The sequence below is a fragment of the Nematostella vectensis genome, chromosome 3 (assembly GCF_932526225.1).
Source record: "Nematostella vectensis chromosome 3, jaNemVect1.1, whole genome shotgun sequence".
NCBI classification, from domain to species: Eukaryota; Metazoa; Cnidaria; class Anthozoa; order Actiniaria; family Edwardsiidae; genus Nematostella; species Nematostella vectensis.
The window spans coordinates 2,150,752-2,169,636 of record NC_064036.1 but is presented as its reverse complement, the minus strand read 5'-3'; the positions used below and the strand labels follow the sequence as shown (position 1 = coordinate 2,169,636).

General features: G+C 39.1%; 2 protein-coding genes across 2 annotated transcripts; both read right to left on the bottom strand.

The window, feature by feature from the left end:
* Positions 1-865: 865 nt before the first annotated feature.
* On the bottom strand, positions 866-3,479 carry LOC5504630 (chromatin target of PRMT1 protein). Its single transcript, XM_032372940.2, has 3 exons — positions 3,331-3,479; positions 2,568-2,631; positions 866-2,002 (listed from the first exon to the last, which is right to left on the bottom strand). The coding sequence occupies exons 2-3, from the start codon at positions 2,627-2,629 to the stop codon at positions 1,378-1,380; spliced, it is 687 nt and encodes a 228-aa protein (XP_032228831.1). The 5' UTR covers positions 2,630-2,631; positions 3,331-3,479; the 3' UTR covers positions 866-1,377.
* A 5,197-nt stretch (positions 3,480-8,676) lies between these two features.
* Positions 8,677-15,549, bottom strand: LOC5504618 (protein ERGIC-53). The gene is made up of 14 exons (XM_032372942.2): positions 15,361-15,549; positions 15,214-15,270; positions 14,827-14,924; positions 14,382-14,489; positions 14,214-14,275; positions 14,010-14,109; positions 13,699-13,825; positions 13,325-13,380; positions 13,056-13,150; positions 12,579-12,624; positions 11,828-11,898; positions 11,377-11,556; positions 10,543-10,690; positions 8,677-9,746 (listed from the first exon to the last, which is right to left on the bottom strand). Exons 1-14 carry the CDS (start codon positions 15,530-15,532, stop codon positions 9,582-9,584), a joined length of 1,485 nt encoding a protein of 494 aa, XP_032228833.1. The 5' UTR covers positions 15,533-15,549; the 3' UTR covers positions 8,677-9,581.
* Positions 15,550-18,885: the final 3,336 nt, after the last annotated feature.

Below are 18,885 nucleotides of genomic sequence, written 5' to 3'. Positions count from 1 at the left end.
AGCAAGGACGACGGCGACGGCTAAGACAACGCGATCGAAAAAGATGTGTTCGCGCTTGGTGATCAATTATAATTTAATTGCAATGGAATAAGCAAAACATTATAGTCAGAGATAGATAAAAATAAACTTAGGACATTATTTCTACAGTAGCGAACGTGGATAGAGGAGTTTACACCGCAAACGTCCCGCGTCCTCGATTGACCGTGAAAGTTAGAGTTTTCACGTCGTGGTTTTATGGAAAACGGCTAATATTTATCAGACAGAACGCATTTTCACGTGCTGCTATTGAATTCTGAATCAAATCTCATTGTTTTCTGCTGTCGTCGTCGTTGCTTAAGGTCCTTATTGGGGGGAGGGCACAATACAGAAACATTAAGAAAAGATCGGGGGGCACAGCCACGCACCCTACTGGTCATTTCCTTATTTTTCAAAATATTGGGGTGGGGGCACGTGCCCCACCCCCTGCTACGGCCCTGAAGGCGTATTCATGTTTTTTATTTTTTTGTTTGGATTTGCTTCCACAAGCCTTAATGGAGTGGACATGGGAATATGCTTGTTGAAAAGGTTTATTCTACTGTTTTTCCTTGTTCGATTTGAAATTCGTCAAAGAATCAGAGCTATTTTTTTGACTAAATAGTAGTTGCTTTCACTTTGGATTTATGCATATCTTCAAGACCATTTATCCCTTAGACTTGTCTGGTCTATGTATCTTCATCCTTCTCAAAGCCGGTTGAGGTGTCAATATATATATATATATATATATAAGAGCAAAACACAGGATAGCAAAACTGAAAATAAACGCTTCAATAAACTGCATCGTTTGGGATAAAGGAAACCCCTCTTAACGAAAGAACCCCAGCATCACTAGGCATATCTTTCTTTATTTAGCTGCTGTACAAAGTTGTTTAATGTCCATTTAGGACTCAAACTAGAGCATGATTAGATCAAATGCATGGTGTCTATTCTATGACGGTTATTTCGAACACCAAAAAATATGCAAGACTTTCAATAAGACATGAAAGGCAGTGAGGCTTTTCAATTTGCAAGGTTCGTCTTTTTAAAATGATAGTATCAATCATAAAAAGTGTAGATGAAATTTCTCAAGATGATAAGAATGTTATGTATGTGTTCCTGCCATTGACATCTTATTAAAAAAAAAGCATGCCTTACAATAGGCCAGTCAAAATAAACATGCTGGAAAACCGCCTTAAACTGCAAATGAATACAGTATTATATTTCAAAGTATGTAATACCAGTGCTGGCAAAATCCATAAATAAACTTGGATAATAAAAGAATCTATAAAACCAGGTGGTAACATGTTCTTTTGGTTAAAATACAATGTTCACACATCTGTTCCATAAATGTCCATCGCTGTTTTACTCTTCATCCGCGTGTTGCATGTATTTGTCTAACTCAGCATCTAGATGACCTTTGGAGTGTGACATATATTGATCAAGCTCCTTGTCTAATTGGTCTTTGGATTTTTCAGGTTGGTTTAATGCACCTCTCCCTCTGCCCCTTCCACCACGCCCTCCTCTTGCTGCACCTCTGCTTGCTCCCCTGGCACCTCTCCCTCCAAATGAAGCCCTCCCTCTAGGTCCTCCTCTAGTCATTCCTCCTCTGCCACGCCCTCTGAATCCAGCAGCACCTCCCCTGCCAGGAGAAGTGAATCCACCACGATTCCCTCTGAAACCAGCACGTCCTCTTGCTCCAACCATGCCCCTGCCAGGGCCACGTGCCATCCCTCGCCCTCTCCCTCTTGCTCCTAGTCGGCCTTGTACAGATCCCTTGTTCAGACTTCCAAGTCGTCCCTGTAGACCACTTGTATTCATCTGTGGTTGCGCCCCACCAAGGGCAGCCTGGACGCCAGGTCTGTTTGCCATCTGGGCTGCAAGACGGCGGTTTTTGGATGATGCTTGAGACTGCTGCATCTGACCCATGCGCATCCCACCAATCGTGACTTGGGGTGGAGACTTCATTTGCCGTGCCATTTCAGTGAAGCTTGAATAAGAGCAATGCATGGATGACTTGGCGCTCAACATGACACCTCTACGAGTAGTGGTTTAGGATGGCTCCAGTTTACATGACTTTTTAGAGCATTTATTGTGTAAATTTGTATCATTTTCATGTTTGGAACCCCTTCAAGGGAACCTGTGCTCTTTTATCTTAGGCTCGTATTTTGGTCTAAAATCTGGCTTCTTTAGGAACATTTATGTTTGCTTAAATAGAATGTTTTTGGCTTAACTGTTTTGCAAGCAAACCCAACATATTACTTTAAAAAATAGAAGCTATATAAATACATCTTTTTATTTGATTTTGAGCCATTTTCATTTGGTTTTCTTATTGGCTTCATTTATTGCCACATTAGCTCTAAGAGCTCAGGTAGTTCTGCAAAGCAAGAACTCATTTTGATTTATATCATGGTGGCATTTTCTGTGGATTTTGTGTTTTATTCATGGAAAACACAGTAATAATTCACATTATTTCTAATGTGATTGTGAAGCCATTTAGCCATGCTGGAAACCATTCCCAAACCCTGGATAAGTTGTCGCAGACTGGGTCTCACCGATCATTTAACGTCTTGGTGGTGGTACTCTTGATTACGATTTTTCCAGGTATTGCAGCCATGACTGAAAGTAGGAAACAGACAAAAAAGCCCAAGAAAGGTGTATTAGGTCAACTAAATAACACCACTAAGTACTGGGCTAACAAGTGTACATGGAACAGCAAAATCAAACTAAACCAACACAATGACTTTAAATCCGCAAATGATTATTACACAATCCCAACAGTTTAACTTTGCTTAGGATATTCTGAAATTGGCTATCTCTGATTATTCCAAACATAAGTGAAACAACTGGCTGACTTATTCAGCTTTTAAAAGACCTTGTACTCATAGAGCTTGAGGACTTAATGCCCCAAGAGCAAAACAGATAGATGCAAGAAGGAAAACATGTATTGTCTCTTTTGTGTGTAAAACACCTGTCTAATGTCTGCTGCTGAGAACAGTTTGGTTACCTATGTTGTAGTTTACAGTTTCAACACATGAAGCAGAAGAGTAAAAATGCACACAAGATAAAAACGCTAGAAGTAAGCTCTCGATGTAGACTTTCTTTAGCAACTGGATTAAAAATTTTACCATTACGATACATGACTCTGTTATATACTAATACAAGATAAGAATTGCATCGAAACTATAAGGTCAAACAGCGAAACTTATTTATTATGCAAACCAAACAGAATTAGGAACGTCGTTGAATCAGCTGTAAAGCTACATAAACCACAAAAATACACATTCATATACTGAGATACAAGCTATATATAATTACTGTTTGATTATTTGTCCGCCTGCAGCCCGAAGCAGCGCCGATGGAGGTGGATTTCTTGGCAACTTTCGATGGACGCTCGTCTTGTTCGGAAAAGTGATTCGAAGCGACGTCGCCCTCAGTCAGGTCAGCGGACTAAGCCGTTCCACAGGAAGCCCACCACAACACCAATGTCGTTTTTGTCGTTAGTAGTGGAAAGTAACATCCAGGGTGGTAAAGGGGGGTATGGATCACGTTTCACGAACCCGAAAAATGGCTTGTTAACGTTTCACGGACCGAAAATTAGCCTTTTCACATTTCACGTCGCAACCAAAAATCGCAAATACCGTAATATCACGTCCAAAATTCGCAAATACAGTAGTACCGCGTTCACAATCCGAAAATACTCGTGTTTACTGTAACGACAATACATATCCTTCGTCACATGATTCTCCGTTCAACACACTCGAAAACTTGAGCTAAATCTCGGTCGGAGACTTGAAACTTCCGAAATCACGTTTCACGGGGAGAGTTAAATAACGTTTCACGGACGTCAAAATGGACGATTTCACGTTTCTCGACAGTGAAAAATAGCCAAATCTCGTTTCACGAAATAAACCTTTTCCACCCTGAACATTCACGTGGTGTTAAATTCTGTTACTTTCCCGGCTACCGGGGCCTGTGACGTTATTAGAACCCACTATAGCCACGGCAAAAAAAGTCGAGTTTGCACCTATTGCAGACATGTGGAATATCCGGGGCAAACGTGGAATATTCCATTTGTCTGCGCGCGTTTTACCCGAGAGAATTATTCTGTGTCTTACACGGGTAGAAGGAAGCGATAACGTACCATATCCGCACGTCTTCCTACCTATGATTATTCTCGTCTTCCGCTAGTATTCGCTAGCGTAAGCACGTGTCTTCCGCAGTACAGACAAGGTGATTCCATGCGCATATCTAAATATTTCCCTGGTTTTCCTATAGGTGATTATTTGCGTTTACTAAAATATTCGCCGTGTCTTTCGCTTGTATTCGCTAGCGTAAGCGCGTCTTCCGCAGTACAGACAAGGTGATTATATGTGCATATCTAAATATTTCCCTGGTTTTCCTATAGGTGATTATTTGCGTTTACTAAAATATTCGCCGTGTCTTACGCTTGTATTCGCTAGCGTAAGCGCGTCTTCCGCAGTACAGACAAGGTGATTATATGTGCATATCTAAATATTCCCTAGGTTTTCCTATAGGTGATTATTTGCGCTTACTCGAGTGTTCGCCGCGTCTTTCGCTAGTATTCGCTGGCGCAAACTCGTGTCCGTCGGGCAAACGTGGTGATAATTTGCGCTTGGAGACAGTAAAACTTTGGACAAAATATTCATGTTAAAAACAGTTTATTAACATTTTTTTTTACATGTAAGTCAGTGAAAATACAAGTGTATAATGTCTTCAGAATAACAAATCCCATATCACGCTTACATAGTTAGTAGTAGATGGGTTGCTTAGCCAGTGATAAAAACATAAATACGTTCTATAGCTAATTTCGGGTTGCATCAATAATCAGCACAACACACACTGAGGCAGTACTAAGTATCAGTGCTAAGTTCAATAAGAAACTGATTTATCAAAAAAATAAAAATTTATAAACCTGTGCAACAAATTGTAATATTCAGAGTGCAGTATGTAGTCAAGCAAGAACACAAGGGAACAATGAATTTGGGGTGTATTAGTGATGAATACGCTAAAGAGTTTTCCAGTGGTTTATGAACCATTCTATAGAATTTTATCAAAAGAACATATTTATTGTGTTTTTAAGGTGACGCGGGTTCGATGGTTTATAATTTGTTTATGAAATTCAAACCAAGACTTGTTGCGCTAATATGGGAATTCATATATTAGCTAACTTAGCAAATTAACTTACTAGTACTAGTAAATGAAATTGGGGGCGAGAAAGTTTAGTGGTATTATTTTGAAATTTTATAGAATTTTAAAATTTTATAGAATTTTAAAATTTTTTAGATAAAAACATACTAGTAAACAAAATTTCGGGGCGAGAAAGCAATCTGACAACTCGCCCCGACATTTGGTTTAATAGTATAAAAATAACTATACTATTAAATGAAATTACGGGGCGTAAAGCAAAAAACGACAACTCGCCCCGAGATTTGGTTTACTAGTAGTAAGTAATTATAATACCTATAAATTACGGGGCGTAAAGCAAAAACGACAACTCGCCCCGAGATTTGGTTTACTAGTAGTAAGTAATTATAATACCGTAAAAATTAAGGGGCGTAAAGCAAAAACGACAACTCGCCCCGAGATTTGGTTTACTAGTAATAAGTAATTATAATACCGAGAAATAATGGGGCGTAAAGCAAAAACGACAACACGCCCCGAGGTTTGGTTTATTCACGGGAATTAGGATACTTTGTCAGCGATTTCTCTATAAAATAAACAAAAATGAATCCCCAATTTATGTTGAATAATGAACTCGGCTAATAAAATATTTCTAACCTTATAATCCGAAAGGTCTCCTGTCTTTTGAGTTAGCGAAACCCTTTTTAGTTTCCTCTCGTTCCATTTCTATTTCTCTTGTCTAAAAACCCTAGGGATCGTTGTTTTCACTCGAAACATTTGAACGGTACTGTGTAACCATAGCCTCTTTAGGCCCGAGCCCGAGCCCTCTCCAAACCTAACTTCGTATTTAGGTTCTATATAAAATAAGAAGGGAGTGAAACAACGCTTGATTCCATTGTTCGAAAACATGCCTAGTTACGGCCAATGATGTGATGTTAGTATGAGACATGATTGATTGACAGCTCACCTTCTCTTTGAGCTGATCTCGCCGCCGACACACACCCAGGCATGCGACAAGTGCTAGGATCGGAGCTTCTTTTTAAAATGTTTCTACGGACCCAGAACCGTATCCAGGGGGGTGGGGGGGGGGGGGTTGCAGGGGGTGCGAACGCATCCCCCTACAACGGCCGAAAGTCCACTTTTGGTTCTCAGTAGACGTGCTATTTGTAGACAAAACTCAAAATTATAAGCTAGATCACTCTGGTATTAGCCAAATCTAGCAATAAACGTCCCGTGGAGATACTGCAAAGGCATAAAAAAGTCCCTTTTTGTTTTTTCGGAGGTGGTTAGATTTTTATCAGAAAACTCTCTCCCTCCCTCCCCCCCCCCCCCCCCCCCCAAGAAAAATCCTGGGTACGGGCCTGCTTCTTCATACAAAAAGGCAAATGACAGGAGATGGTCAGCTTATAATTTGATTTGCTCTATCCCCCCTTCTCCACTTCGCCATTAATAGAAACACTTTGCCCTCTGCCGATAACTTTCTGTTAGAATTTTCTGTTTTCTTATTACTAGTAAACCAAATCTCGGGGCGGGTTGTCGTTTTTGCTTTACGCCCCGTAATTTATAGGTATTATAATTACTTAGTACTAGTAAACCAAATCTCGGGGCGAGTTGTCGTTTTTGCTTTACGCCCCGTAATTTCTCGGTATTATAATTACTTAGTACTAATAAACCAAATCTCGGGGCGAGTTGTCGTTTTTGCTTTACGCCCCGTAATTTATAAGTATTATAATTACTTAGTACTAGTAAACCAAATCTCGGGGCGAGTTGTCGTTTTTGCTTTACGCCCCGTAATTTATAGGTATTATAATTACTTACTACAAGTAAACCAAACTCGGGGCGAGTTGTCGTTTTTGCTTTACGCCCCGTAATTTCTCGGTATCATAATTCACTTAGTACTAGTAAACCAAATCTCGGGGCGAGTTGTCGTTTTTGCTTTACGCCCCGTAATTTATAAGTATTATAATTACTTACTACTAGTAAACCAAATCTCGGGGCGAGTTGTCGTTTTTGCTTTACGCCCCGTAATTTATAAGTATTATAATTACTTACTACTAGTAAACCAAATCTCGGGGCGAGTTGTCGTTTTTGCTTTACGCCCCGTAATTTCTCGGTATTATGATTACTTACTACTAGTAAACCAAATCTCGGGGCGAGTTGTCGTTTTTGCTTTACGCCCCGTAATTTATAAGTATTATAATTACTTAGTACTAGTAAACCAAATCTCGGGGCGAGTTGTCGTTTTTGCTTTACGCCCCGTAATTTATAGGTATTATAATTACTTACTACTAGTAAACCAAATCTCGGGGCGAGTTGTCGTTTTTGCTTTACGCCCCGTAATTTCTCGGTATCATAATTCACTTAGTACTAGTAAACCAAATCTCGGGGCGAGTTGTCGTTTTTGCTTTACGCCCCGTAATTTATAAGTATTATAATTACTTACTACTAGTAAACCAAATCTCGGGGCGAGTTGTCGTTTTTGCTTTACGCCCCGTAATTTATAGGTATTATAATTAATTACTACTAGTAAACCAAATCTCGGGGAGAGTTGTCGTTTTTGCTTTACGCCCCGTAATTTCATTTAATAGTATAGTTATTGTTATACTAGTAAACTAAATGTCGGGGCGAGTTGTCAGATTGCTTTCTCGCCCCGAAATTTTGTTTACTAGTATTTTTTTATCAATAAAATTTTAAAATTCTATAAAATTTCAAAATAATACAACTAAACTTTCTCGCCCCCAATTTCATTTACTAGTACTAGTAAGTTAATTTGCTAAGTTAGCTAATATATGAATTCCCATACTCGCATTTTCCACGTGTCTTCACACGGTGTATAATTAGGGCATTCCTTGTTGTAATTTATAGTCTTGAGTATATTCGGAGAATACTTAGGGAAGACACTGGAATATTTACCCCTAGGGGGAAGACGCAAGGAAGACAGAGGAAGATTTCGAATCTTACTTAAATCTGCCCTCGGGAGTATATCTGAGAATACTCGGCTTTTTTGCCGTGAGCAAGCCATACTTCAATTGTACACAAGGACAGAGGAGCATGTTGAAAAGTGGGGGACTTTTATTTGACTTGTTTTAAGGCATTCTTTTTTTTTTCAATTATTTTTATCATATCAATCAATGGCTGTCGTTTATCTAACGTCTAATGACTGCCAGCAAAATCGTAGTAAACACGAATTCCTGCAAGTTTACGTGGAAATTCTCTACTTACAAATTTCTAGAGTAATAGGCTAAAAAAAAAAAAAAAAAAACTAAAAATGATTGAAGCGGACTCCCAAATATGGTACGTAATGCCTAATAAGAAAATGACCGAAACAAGTGACTGATATGTTCTTTTTAGCACAAAAAGTGAAGCGCCCCCCTCCCCCTTCTTTCTTCCAGCCCCTCCGCGGTGCCTAAGAATAACTCCGCTGACCTTTCTTTGAGCCGCAAAGTCTTCGGCGTTACTTTACCGGTATGTCCCGGGGGTCGGCGGGCCGGGCTGTCAATTGACTGATGCATTAGCACACAAGTATAAACGCTATTTTATTTTTAAATATGTTCAAATCCGTGAATATCAAACACATTCTACCTAGTTAAATAAATATAATCTATGTTCCAGCCAAGAGAATAAAAACAGAAAATCAAGATTCATACAGAAAATATTAAAAACAACAGCACAGTAGTAAATCAAGTGAAAATCAAATAAACCAACAAAATAGGAGACAGGGAATACACGAACGCTTTTTCACGATATTATATTCATGTTTATACAGTTACATAGTTGTCAACCTCGCTTTAGGAAAAATCTTGAGAAAATACAGTGAATGTATCAAAAGTACCAAGATAGCTAATGCAGGAGAACACAATAAACGTATGGATATTTTCAAGAAAATTAGGCTTGGGAAAAAGTTCAAAATCTTGAGACTCCCGCCTAATGCGGGAGAGTTGCCAGCTATGCAGTCACAGAAATCCCCGAGTGGTTTGCTAATTTTTCTATGTTATGTATGCAATCCTGCCATCTAAACTTCTTTGCATTTTCAACGCTCTTTTTAAAGTGCGTATACACCAATACGTACAATGTAATTACCCGGGACTGTTTTCATGAAATGTGAACATTGCAAATTGTGCATGTTGTCATGTAGGGCACCACGAGGCAGTCAAATCACCTTTTTTCATATCAAAAAGAACTGAAAACAACAATTTTCAATGCTATAATGTACTGAATTTCTTCATATGGAATCTGTTTTTTTTTTTGCTTTTATTATGAAAGAAATTGTTTTCACTGCAGCGTGACATGACAACGTGACATTTTCAAGTTTCTTGCTGTTTTCTTGGTTTAAATTATAAAACTTATACCAAGGGTAAATATAGGTGTTTCAGTATGAAAAATCTCATAATAATAATACAAATATTATTCAGAGTCAATTAAAATTAAAAGAACTTCTTTGCAGCAGCCTCCTTCTGATTGCGATACGTGATGTAGCCAATGAGCATTGCAATCTGAGCAACAACTAGAAACACAAAATAGCCTGGGCCGACACACTGAGGCATGGGAGGAGGGGGTGGGCAGTCAGTGGCCTTCTTGTCACCTGTGAACTAAAATAGCAAACACAGCCTATTAGTTGATAAATGCTCAAGTAATAGAGTACTGTGATGTCAGAGCCACTGTGGATCTGCATAGTTAGGGGAGTGCCTACAATGCTACAACTGTGTATTTGAGAAGAAGGCACTAAAATAGCTAAACTATTTGGGTGAAATGACCCCTTTCAATATGATTGGTCCCATTGAAGATACAAGATAGACTTGTAAAGTGAATACAGACAAGAAGTAGAATAACTAGGTGATCTGCATAGGCATTTGGTGTATTTTATGCCTTTGTGAAAACAGAGATGTTTTGAGCATTAGCCTTCTTTAGCGACAACAAAGGTGTAATCTTTGAAACATTCCATTACAACCTTGTGTTGATTTTTTTTTTCTTGTACAGTAATTGGCATTTGGTCCATAAAGGCATAGGGCTAGAGGTGGTGCCCAGAGACAACTCAGGGGATGGGGGTGGGGGAGTCCATATGCCCAGGGCCACACTCCATGCCTTTTTCTTTTTGTTGAGCCTTGTTTGCAGCTCTTGTCCCCATGCTCCACCCTCGATACCCAAGTATGCATTGGGATCCTTCTTAATAATTGTTTCCAGTAGCGAATCTAGGGGGAGGGTTTAGGGGGTTTAAACTCCCCTCTTGGGTTGCCTAGGGAAAAGTGTTGTAAGACAAAAAAAAATGGCATACACATTTAAACACTGCACTTATTCAAGCAATTGTGATGACTTCTCATATACAGAGCATGGGTAAATCGTAGTCCTTAGGCATGAGTCCCATTATGTCAGCTGGTTAACAGTTACCTGTTTTTGGGAAGCAAGATGATTAACAGAGTGGGTCATGGATTCCACTGCTGCCTGGATGTCTCTAAGCTTGTCTGACATGTCTACAGTTCCTATGTCTCGCCTGTCAATATTATGTCCACCAGATGGCATTTTTCCAATGCTTGACCTGTCAAAACAACAAAGCAAAGGTCATTAGACAAGATCACTAGGGGAGTAGAGGGGCAATTCTTAGGTATAAAAATGATGAAGGTTTAACAGAAACGAAACATCCATATCTGAAAATACTAAGAATATAAAACTTAAAACACAACCTAGCCATTCTAAGCCCCCAAATACCTGACATTTTAACCAAGTAAACAAATTTATATTTTCGCGGATAATTTTTGGTTTATCAAATTGTAGATGTTTTCTTTTTCAGAAGCACAAAATATAGGATAGTTACTAGATTAAAACATCACACATGACAATGGAACAGCTTAAAATTCCCCAGGGGACATCCCTGTAGTATATTTTCAACACAACAAGTGTATGTTATGATAGTTCCCCTTACAAAATCTTATCCATTTTCAACACAACAAGTGTATGACAGTTCCCCTTACTTAATCTCATCCATTTTCAACACAACAAGTGTATGTTATGACAGTTCCCCTTACTTCATCTCATCCATTTTCAACACAACAAGTGTATGACAGTTCCCCTTACTTAATATCATCCATTTTCTGCACAAGTCCATGTTATGACAGTTCCCCTTACTTAATCTCAACCATTTTTCAACACAACAAGTGTATGACAGTTCCCCTTACTTAATCTCATCCATTTTCAACACAACAAGTGTATGACAGTTCCCCTTACTTCATCTCATCCATTTTCTGCACAAGTTGTTGCTGTACATTGATTAGTGTGTTGACTTCCTGGCGGGTGATGGTCTGGTCCATGGTCACAACGTTGCCCAGGCGGTTGTGGTCTGTCTGTACCAGGGTGGTAAGAGCATTCGCTTGAACTGTAAGCTCTCCTGTCTTGGTGTGTAATTGACTAGGAAGCATAAAAGGAAACACATTTATATGTATTATGTAAATGATGTGATTTTACACAATAGAATGGAGTAAACTTTAAATCATCAGATATTCAATTTGAGTAAAAATTATTAGATATGAGTATAACTATTTGTCAAAGTAGTATTTGAACTGAAAACTGCTTGTGACTGTTCTGTAGTGCAGTGCTATATAAGTTGAGTTAAAACAATTATAAAAAAGAAACATTAAAGAAAATGAACAAAATGCCTGCACATATCTTCAAAACTTACTTGAGCATGTGATGAATTGCATTCTGTCCTTCATAAACCAGACGAATATCCCTCTCATACACAGACTCATACTACAAAAACAAGCATCCTTATCAGGTTTGAAAAATGTGATAAGGGTAGGGAAAAGACAGGATGCAAGCCCCTAATTGTATAATTCCATATACCCAATGCCAAACTTTTAAAAATCTTTCACCAGTTTTCTTCTCACCTATCATTGTCTAATTTCTAGATTTCATTCAGAGACTCCATTGCCCTGATGGCACAGACACCTTGGTTTTGGTATCTATTAATCTTTTGGTAATTAAAGCTGAATTAAAAAATTGACTCAGTCATCACACCCACAAGAATGCTGAAACAATAAATGTCCTTCCCGTTTCATTTGCAAGTGAAGACCCAGAGGAAAGGGTTGCAGAGTCTCAGTATTGCACCACATGTATACAGTCAATTGACGAAACATTGTTGTCAACTGGCTTCTCGACTACGCGACAAGCCCGCATGTAAGCATGAGTAAAAACCACTGAAGCGCCTTGCTGCATATATTAGCCACCTCTAAGCCTGAAGTTATGTAGTGGCTGATACATGCAACTAGGCACTTCAGAGTTTTTTACCCATGCTTACATGTGGGCTTGTCGCATAGTCGCAAAGCAGGTTGACGGCAACGTTTTTTCAATCGACTGTATGTAAAGTGTTCCTCTTTAGGCAGGATAATAGAAGAGCAAAGTGGACCCAGTAATTTCACTGTATATTGTACCTGCTCTTCATCTTTCTTAACTTTGTCAGGATGGGCTTGTGCATACCTGCAAAATACATTTGGTACATTAACAAGCAGGATAATTGGAATTACAGCAATCTCACATCTAGGAGTTGGGGTTCTCTTCAAATTTCAGCTCTTATAGTAGAGCGACCGGGAATCATACTGGTAAAATTTTCTGGTAAATAAAATAAACCCCTTTGTAAATTAAAGCATATTTTGGCTAAGAACGGAAATTTTAAAGATTTTGTTTTCTGTACAGTAGAAGACAGAAACCAAGAATAAAGAAAAGTCATTTTTGTTGAAAAGTTTGTCTAATTTGTACTGCAAAATAAAACCTGCATAGCAAAAATTATTATTTCCTACTCAGACAACAGAAAATACTTTTTACAGTACATTCTTGTCCTATTTCCCACGATCCTGCATTTTGGTGATCATAACGATTGAAATGAAAGGCAATATTCAATGTCTTCTTACTCTTGCTTCTGTTTTTCAAGCTTTTGTTGATATTCCTCATACTGTTTCTCAAGCTTGTCTTGCTCATCCTTTGACATCCCTGACTCAGACTTTTCCTATAGAGCACAAAATAATTTCCTATTAATTTAAACTAGAAAACCAGGGTTGGCCAAGCTGTTTCCCAGCAGAAAAAGGTATCCACTTGAGGCAAACCTAGAAAAACCTTCATGTGATCCACAACAAAGTTTGCCTAATGAGTTTAATAATCCCATATTGATTTAAATACCAACCTGAGGTTTGGGCGGTGTCAGGGTTAAAGTGCTGAACGAAAACGCATCATGATCATCTGCAATGTGATATACGTAATGATCAGACAATGATACAGATAAATACGTAATCACAAACAAGACTATCATGCATTTATAGTTTGCCACTTCTTTAATAAAAGTTAGGAATTCTAAGTTACAATATTGCAAAGAAAAAAAGATTTACAGATTAGGATAGCATATTATAAAATATGGAACCATTGAAAGTATATTAATTTACCTGCTCTTCAAATAATTTCAACTCAGGGGCAAATCCAGGGTTCCTTGACCCCAAGATCAGCTACTATTTTATGACTGTTCTAACATGTTGCATTACAAAAACAGAATACTTTCCCTACCAGCAAGTCCACCAGTTGCTGCAGAAAGTCCAAAGTATCCTCCTTCCTTAGGTAGGTTAACATTTTCAACTCTTGTACACAACTCAAACTCCTCATTGCTTGTGCTCATGCCAGAATGGAACCACAACTGCGATCATTGCAACAACAAAATAAAAATAAGTTAGACAGGACATAATGTATTTCAACTAAAAATATATATATTATCCTGTGTAGTAAATGGTACCAATACAGGAGAACTTTCACTTGTTCCCTCCCTCCAAATTTTGATGGCATTCTGTTGCTTGTTTCAGTGTGCAAATAATCCAACTTACAGTGAGGACATTCTGGTAATAGCGCACCCTAACTCGGACAGGGTGGGGGCGGTTTCTGAAGTCACGCAGACAACCTCCTAGATGTTGATTCTTACCATCACTAAACCAGAAAATAAATATGTTAATTCAGTTTGCAAAACTTGTGCTATGGCAAAGAAAATATTTGAATAAGGTTTTACTGTATTTTGACATAATTGTACTCACTTGTAATGCTCATAGTTCTTAGTTCCATCATTTACCATAACTGACACAAATGGGTTATTTTGCTTAAAACAGAAAAAAATAGGTAGTGATAGTCTAAGTTGATTTGTCATAGTGATTGACATATTGATTTGGCAAATCTGACAAAAAGTATTCAAGAAAGCTTTTTACCTGGCCATCATTGTCAAATGAGTCACACAACACTCCTAAGCCAGTCCATTTATCTGAACTACCAAACACAGGACCCTCTTCACCTGGCTTCTCGGTAAACCAAATTGCCTGGAAAAGAACAATGCCTGATGGTTTACAGAGCATCAACGGTCAAACAAGCACTGAATATAATGGACAAGAAAGAGAATGTATTTGCTGATGACACAAGCAAGAAAAATTATGCTTAAGACTGAACAGGTATATCTGTTTGGAGAGCCAAAAATCAGAAAATAAATGGCATTATACACTGCATTGGGGATGTCTGATTCAATGATATTTATGCCTTTGATAAATTAACAATCATAGGCAGATATTCTGTCTACCGAGACTTTTTTGTAAAAGAAAGAATGACTGTTTTTAACAGAAGACTAGAGGCTGATTCATCATGTGTCTTGAGTTGACTTACAAGTCCATCAGCTCCTACTCTCCCTCTTCCAGTAACTCTGAATGAAACCTCAATTTCCCACCATTCACTTGTGAACTTATTTGCTGTCCACATGAAACCTAAAACAACAATAACAACAACAACTTTAATTTGCACAGCAATAAAATATCAAAGCATAAAAGAAGACATATTTTTATTTATACCAGCATAACCAAACACAGTCATATTAGTATTTATTTGAGCTGGAAGCATTGACAAAACAATAATTTAAAAAAATAATATGATTTCAACCATAAAAATCCTAGAGTTTGCGATGGATGTAAAATCACAAACAAAGCTTGTGATGTTAGTAGACTTCACAAAGTGTAATGAGAGAAGCAAAACGGGAACAGTAAAATGGTGACCAACCTTTTTTGTCCCGTAAAGATGGGGTGAGCCGTACTTGCTCATTACTTGGCATAGCACCTTCAAGTCAACATATAATCTAATTTAGTACGATCTTTCAAATAAAAATAAAAGCACTTCCCAAGAATTACACGTGTCATTCTTACTTACTTCCTCCAAAATTCCAGAAAGGTATAGAACCCTGCTTATTTACTAAGTGAGGACCTTTAAAACTATATTTATATTCAAATTTAACATGTCTTTCGCCAGAATCGCAAAAAATAAAACTAGGAAGTAAAAGAAAAACCAAAACCACATTCACAAGCCCAGTCTCTGCCGCCATCTTGAAAATGAACAATGTATTCAGGCGCGCATGGCATTGCGGGATCTCGATTCGGTTGTTTGTAGTTGGCAGAATCTCATTGGTCGAAATGCTTGGGCATACACCAGGGACGCGGGGTCTTCCCTGACAAGGGTAGCCTTAGTCTGCTAGCAGCTCTCCAGTGGATTAATTCGGCCACCCAAGACCCGACTTGTCTTTCTCATAGTTTCCTCACTAACTTCTAAGTTGTGGAATTTAAAAGCACACTAGCATACACACATTGGCACCAGTCGGGCCAAGACGGGACGCTAGCACAGTCTATTACCCGAGCAGTTACCCGGCTATGCCATGCTGATGAGTCCTAATAAGGACGAAACAGCTGTCCATGGTTGCCGAACTGCACGGGTAATAGACTGTGCTAGCGTCCCGTCTTGGCCCGACTGGTGCCAATGTGTGTATGCTAGTGTGCTTTTAAAGTCTACATTTATGTATACATACTCGCAAGAATAGTTTGGCTATCCGACGGAGTTTTAGACTAGCAAAGGTCGCATGCGTGATCCGCACAATTGGCATCACGCTAGCCCGGTCGCAGCTCTAGATCCCACATGGATCTAAGCTGTGGTTTAAAGCACTTCGTTCGAGTCGAAGTCGCCCTGCAGTTTTTTTTTTTGCCGATGAAGTTTAACTGAGGCAAACCGGCTATGCCATGCTGACGAGTCCTAATAAGGACGAAACAGCTGTCCATGGTTGCCGAACTGCACGGGTAATAGACTGTGCTAGCGTCCCGTCTTGGCCCGACTGGTGCCAATGTGTGTATGCTAGTGTGCTTTTAAAGTCTACTTCTAAATTGTGAGTTGTTGTGTGAAACGTAACTTGTATAGCTATGGGGAGTACATGCGGACTGTCGACGTTTGCGACCTGGAAGGTATGGAGAAGGGACACAGGAGGTCTAGGGTGGTGGTGTGGGGCTACGCTGTCTGTGCAAATTACATTCCAAGGATGCCATTTGACCAGCTGCCTGTCCCGATCATCGACGGTAAGCTAAAATTGACGTTCAAAAAATAATTTCTCCCAGGTTTTTAGGCGGATTACTTAAAAACTCGATTCGGGATAGTCTCAGATAGTTTCCCATCCTGTACCGGTGTCAGTGATTTCGTACTGCTTAAAATCCGGCAGAAAATCGATCTGAAGCTGAGGTAGTCAGAATTAAGTTTCAACATATTTAGTATCGACACAAAATAAGAGACTCTAAACTCGTAAAATTGAAGAGGCGGATCTAGGGGTGGACCGAGCGGGCCCAGGCCCCCCTATTTTCCGATATTTGGCTAAAAAATAACAAGCAATATAAGGAAATACACAATTAAACTCGTCAACACTAGATGAGTTGGCGGGTGCCCAATGGAGATTGCTGCGCTCGGTAACCATGGTAACCATGTCACCGTCCCACACTTGACATCCGTCACACTAATAAGCAGTGGAATACTAACTAAGTAACTATATACCTATCTGGGATGGGAGGGAAATCGCTTCCCACGTCTTAGCACCAAAGGACGGTCGAACAGAGGATTTGCTGTTCGGTGCAAAGCTACCTTTCAAAGGCATACCGCTGTACCACGCGCACCTGACGCTGCCCTGTGTTGTGAGTCAAACCCTGCATTAATGCGAGCATTTAGCCTCATAAAACATTGAATCCGGCCCCCACTTTCTTAAAACCCTTGCTTCGCCCCCCTTTTTTGGCACCTGGATCCGCCCCTGAATTGAGCTTCTAGGGGAAAAAAACCACAGACGGATACATGTACATCCTTACTAAGTTTATTTCATGAATTATAGAATGAAGATGTAACTCAACTATTTGCGTGAATTCGAACGTCCTATCCTTTACTTACGCGGGTGGGAAGCCTGTGCTGCGAGCTGCAAACTTTGAAAAGTGGAACACTGTTCAACTGTTTATGTCTACTGAATAGATTGCGGCGTAAAAATGCCGAATTACAACAGCAAACATTTCGTATGTGCAGTTTATTATAATAATAAGACACCTAAGTTTTCCCAACGAGCTAGAGAACAACAAAGAATTGTTTATTGCACTAGACACAGTTTATTTGCTTGGCATAATTACAATTGGACTACATACAATAAATAAAGGGAAACATGTTAAATCGCGGTTGTCAAAATAGTCTGAAAAGGTATGGATGTGTTAATTAAAATAAGAAAATTTACCAAATGGGAGATGTCAGCTAAATTATCAACACCAAAAAAAATTGTATTCTAAATGGAGCAAAACTGCTATATTTGCTGTTTTAAAAAATAATAAATCAGTTAAATATGTCAAACGTTAGCACTCACATCATTTTGGCACATTCAAATCAATCTCGATTACTTATTCACGTATATGTTGAGGAGAAGGTTTTTTATGTTTAAAAACATAAAAAAGCAAAGTGGATCTAGTTTTTTCCCCTGTACCTTAGCTGGTTTATCCGGGCAAAGTACAGGGCCGTAGCATGTGGTGTGGGGCACTGGGGGCATGTGGAAATGTCAAGTAAGGGCGTGGCCGTCCCCCTAATAATATTATGTATTGTCCCCCCCCCCCCCCCCCCCTCAATCTTACAAAACGTAGGAAGAAACCACCGGACAGCCTCTATCTGCTGGTATGCGTCGGACCTTGTGGCCTGCGTCGACAGTTGATTAATTAATAAAACCTTTAAAAGAAAAAGTCGACAACAACGAAGATTTATGTTTTTTAGAACGATATTTCGGCAGGCCAATACCTGCCTTCTTTAGGTTATAAATGAGTTACAATGGCATGTTACAGCTAGTATATGTACAAAGTTCATTGATGATTAACTAACAAAAGGTAAAATAGTAATTGAGTAAATTAATTCATTGGTTAATCATCAATGAACTTTGTACATATACTAGCTGTAACATGCCATTGTAACTTATTTATAACCTGAAGAAGGCAGGTATTGGCCTGCCGAAATATCGTCCCAATCTTACGTGGCCTGCTACGGCTCTCTGCCCCCCTAGCGGTTGGGGTCATTCCTCTGTTTTGTACAGCGTCAACGTCTAATCTCCCACCCTTCCCCCGGGACCATGGGGGTAGGGGTTTCAATTGACTAGTGCAGCATAAGTAATCAGAAGAGAAACCATTGATATTTGATCTTTAGTCAATTGAGAAGAAAAATAAAACTTCCTGCTACCAGACCTCCAAAACGAAAATGTTCATCATAAATTTGTATTTGTACGGGAGCGATATATATTAAGTTCGAAAAGCGCGAAGTTTTTAGGCTTGTTTGTGATGGTAAGGCTCCCCAATATATTAGTTTTTAGGCTTGTTTGTGATGGTGAGGCTCCCCAATATATTAGTTTTTAGAATT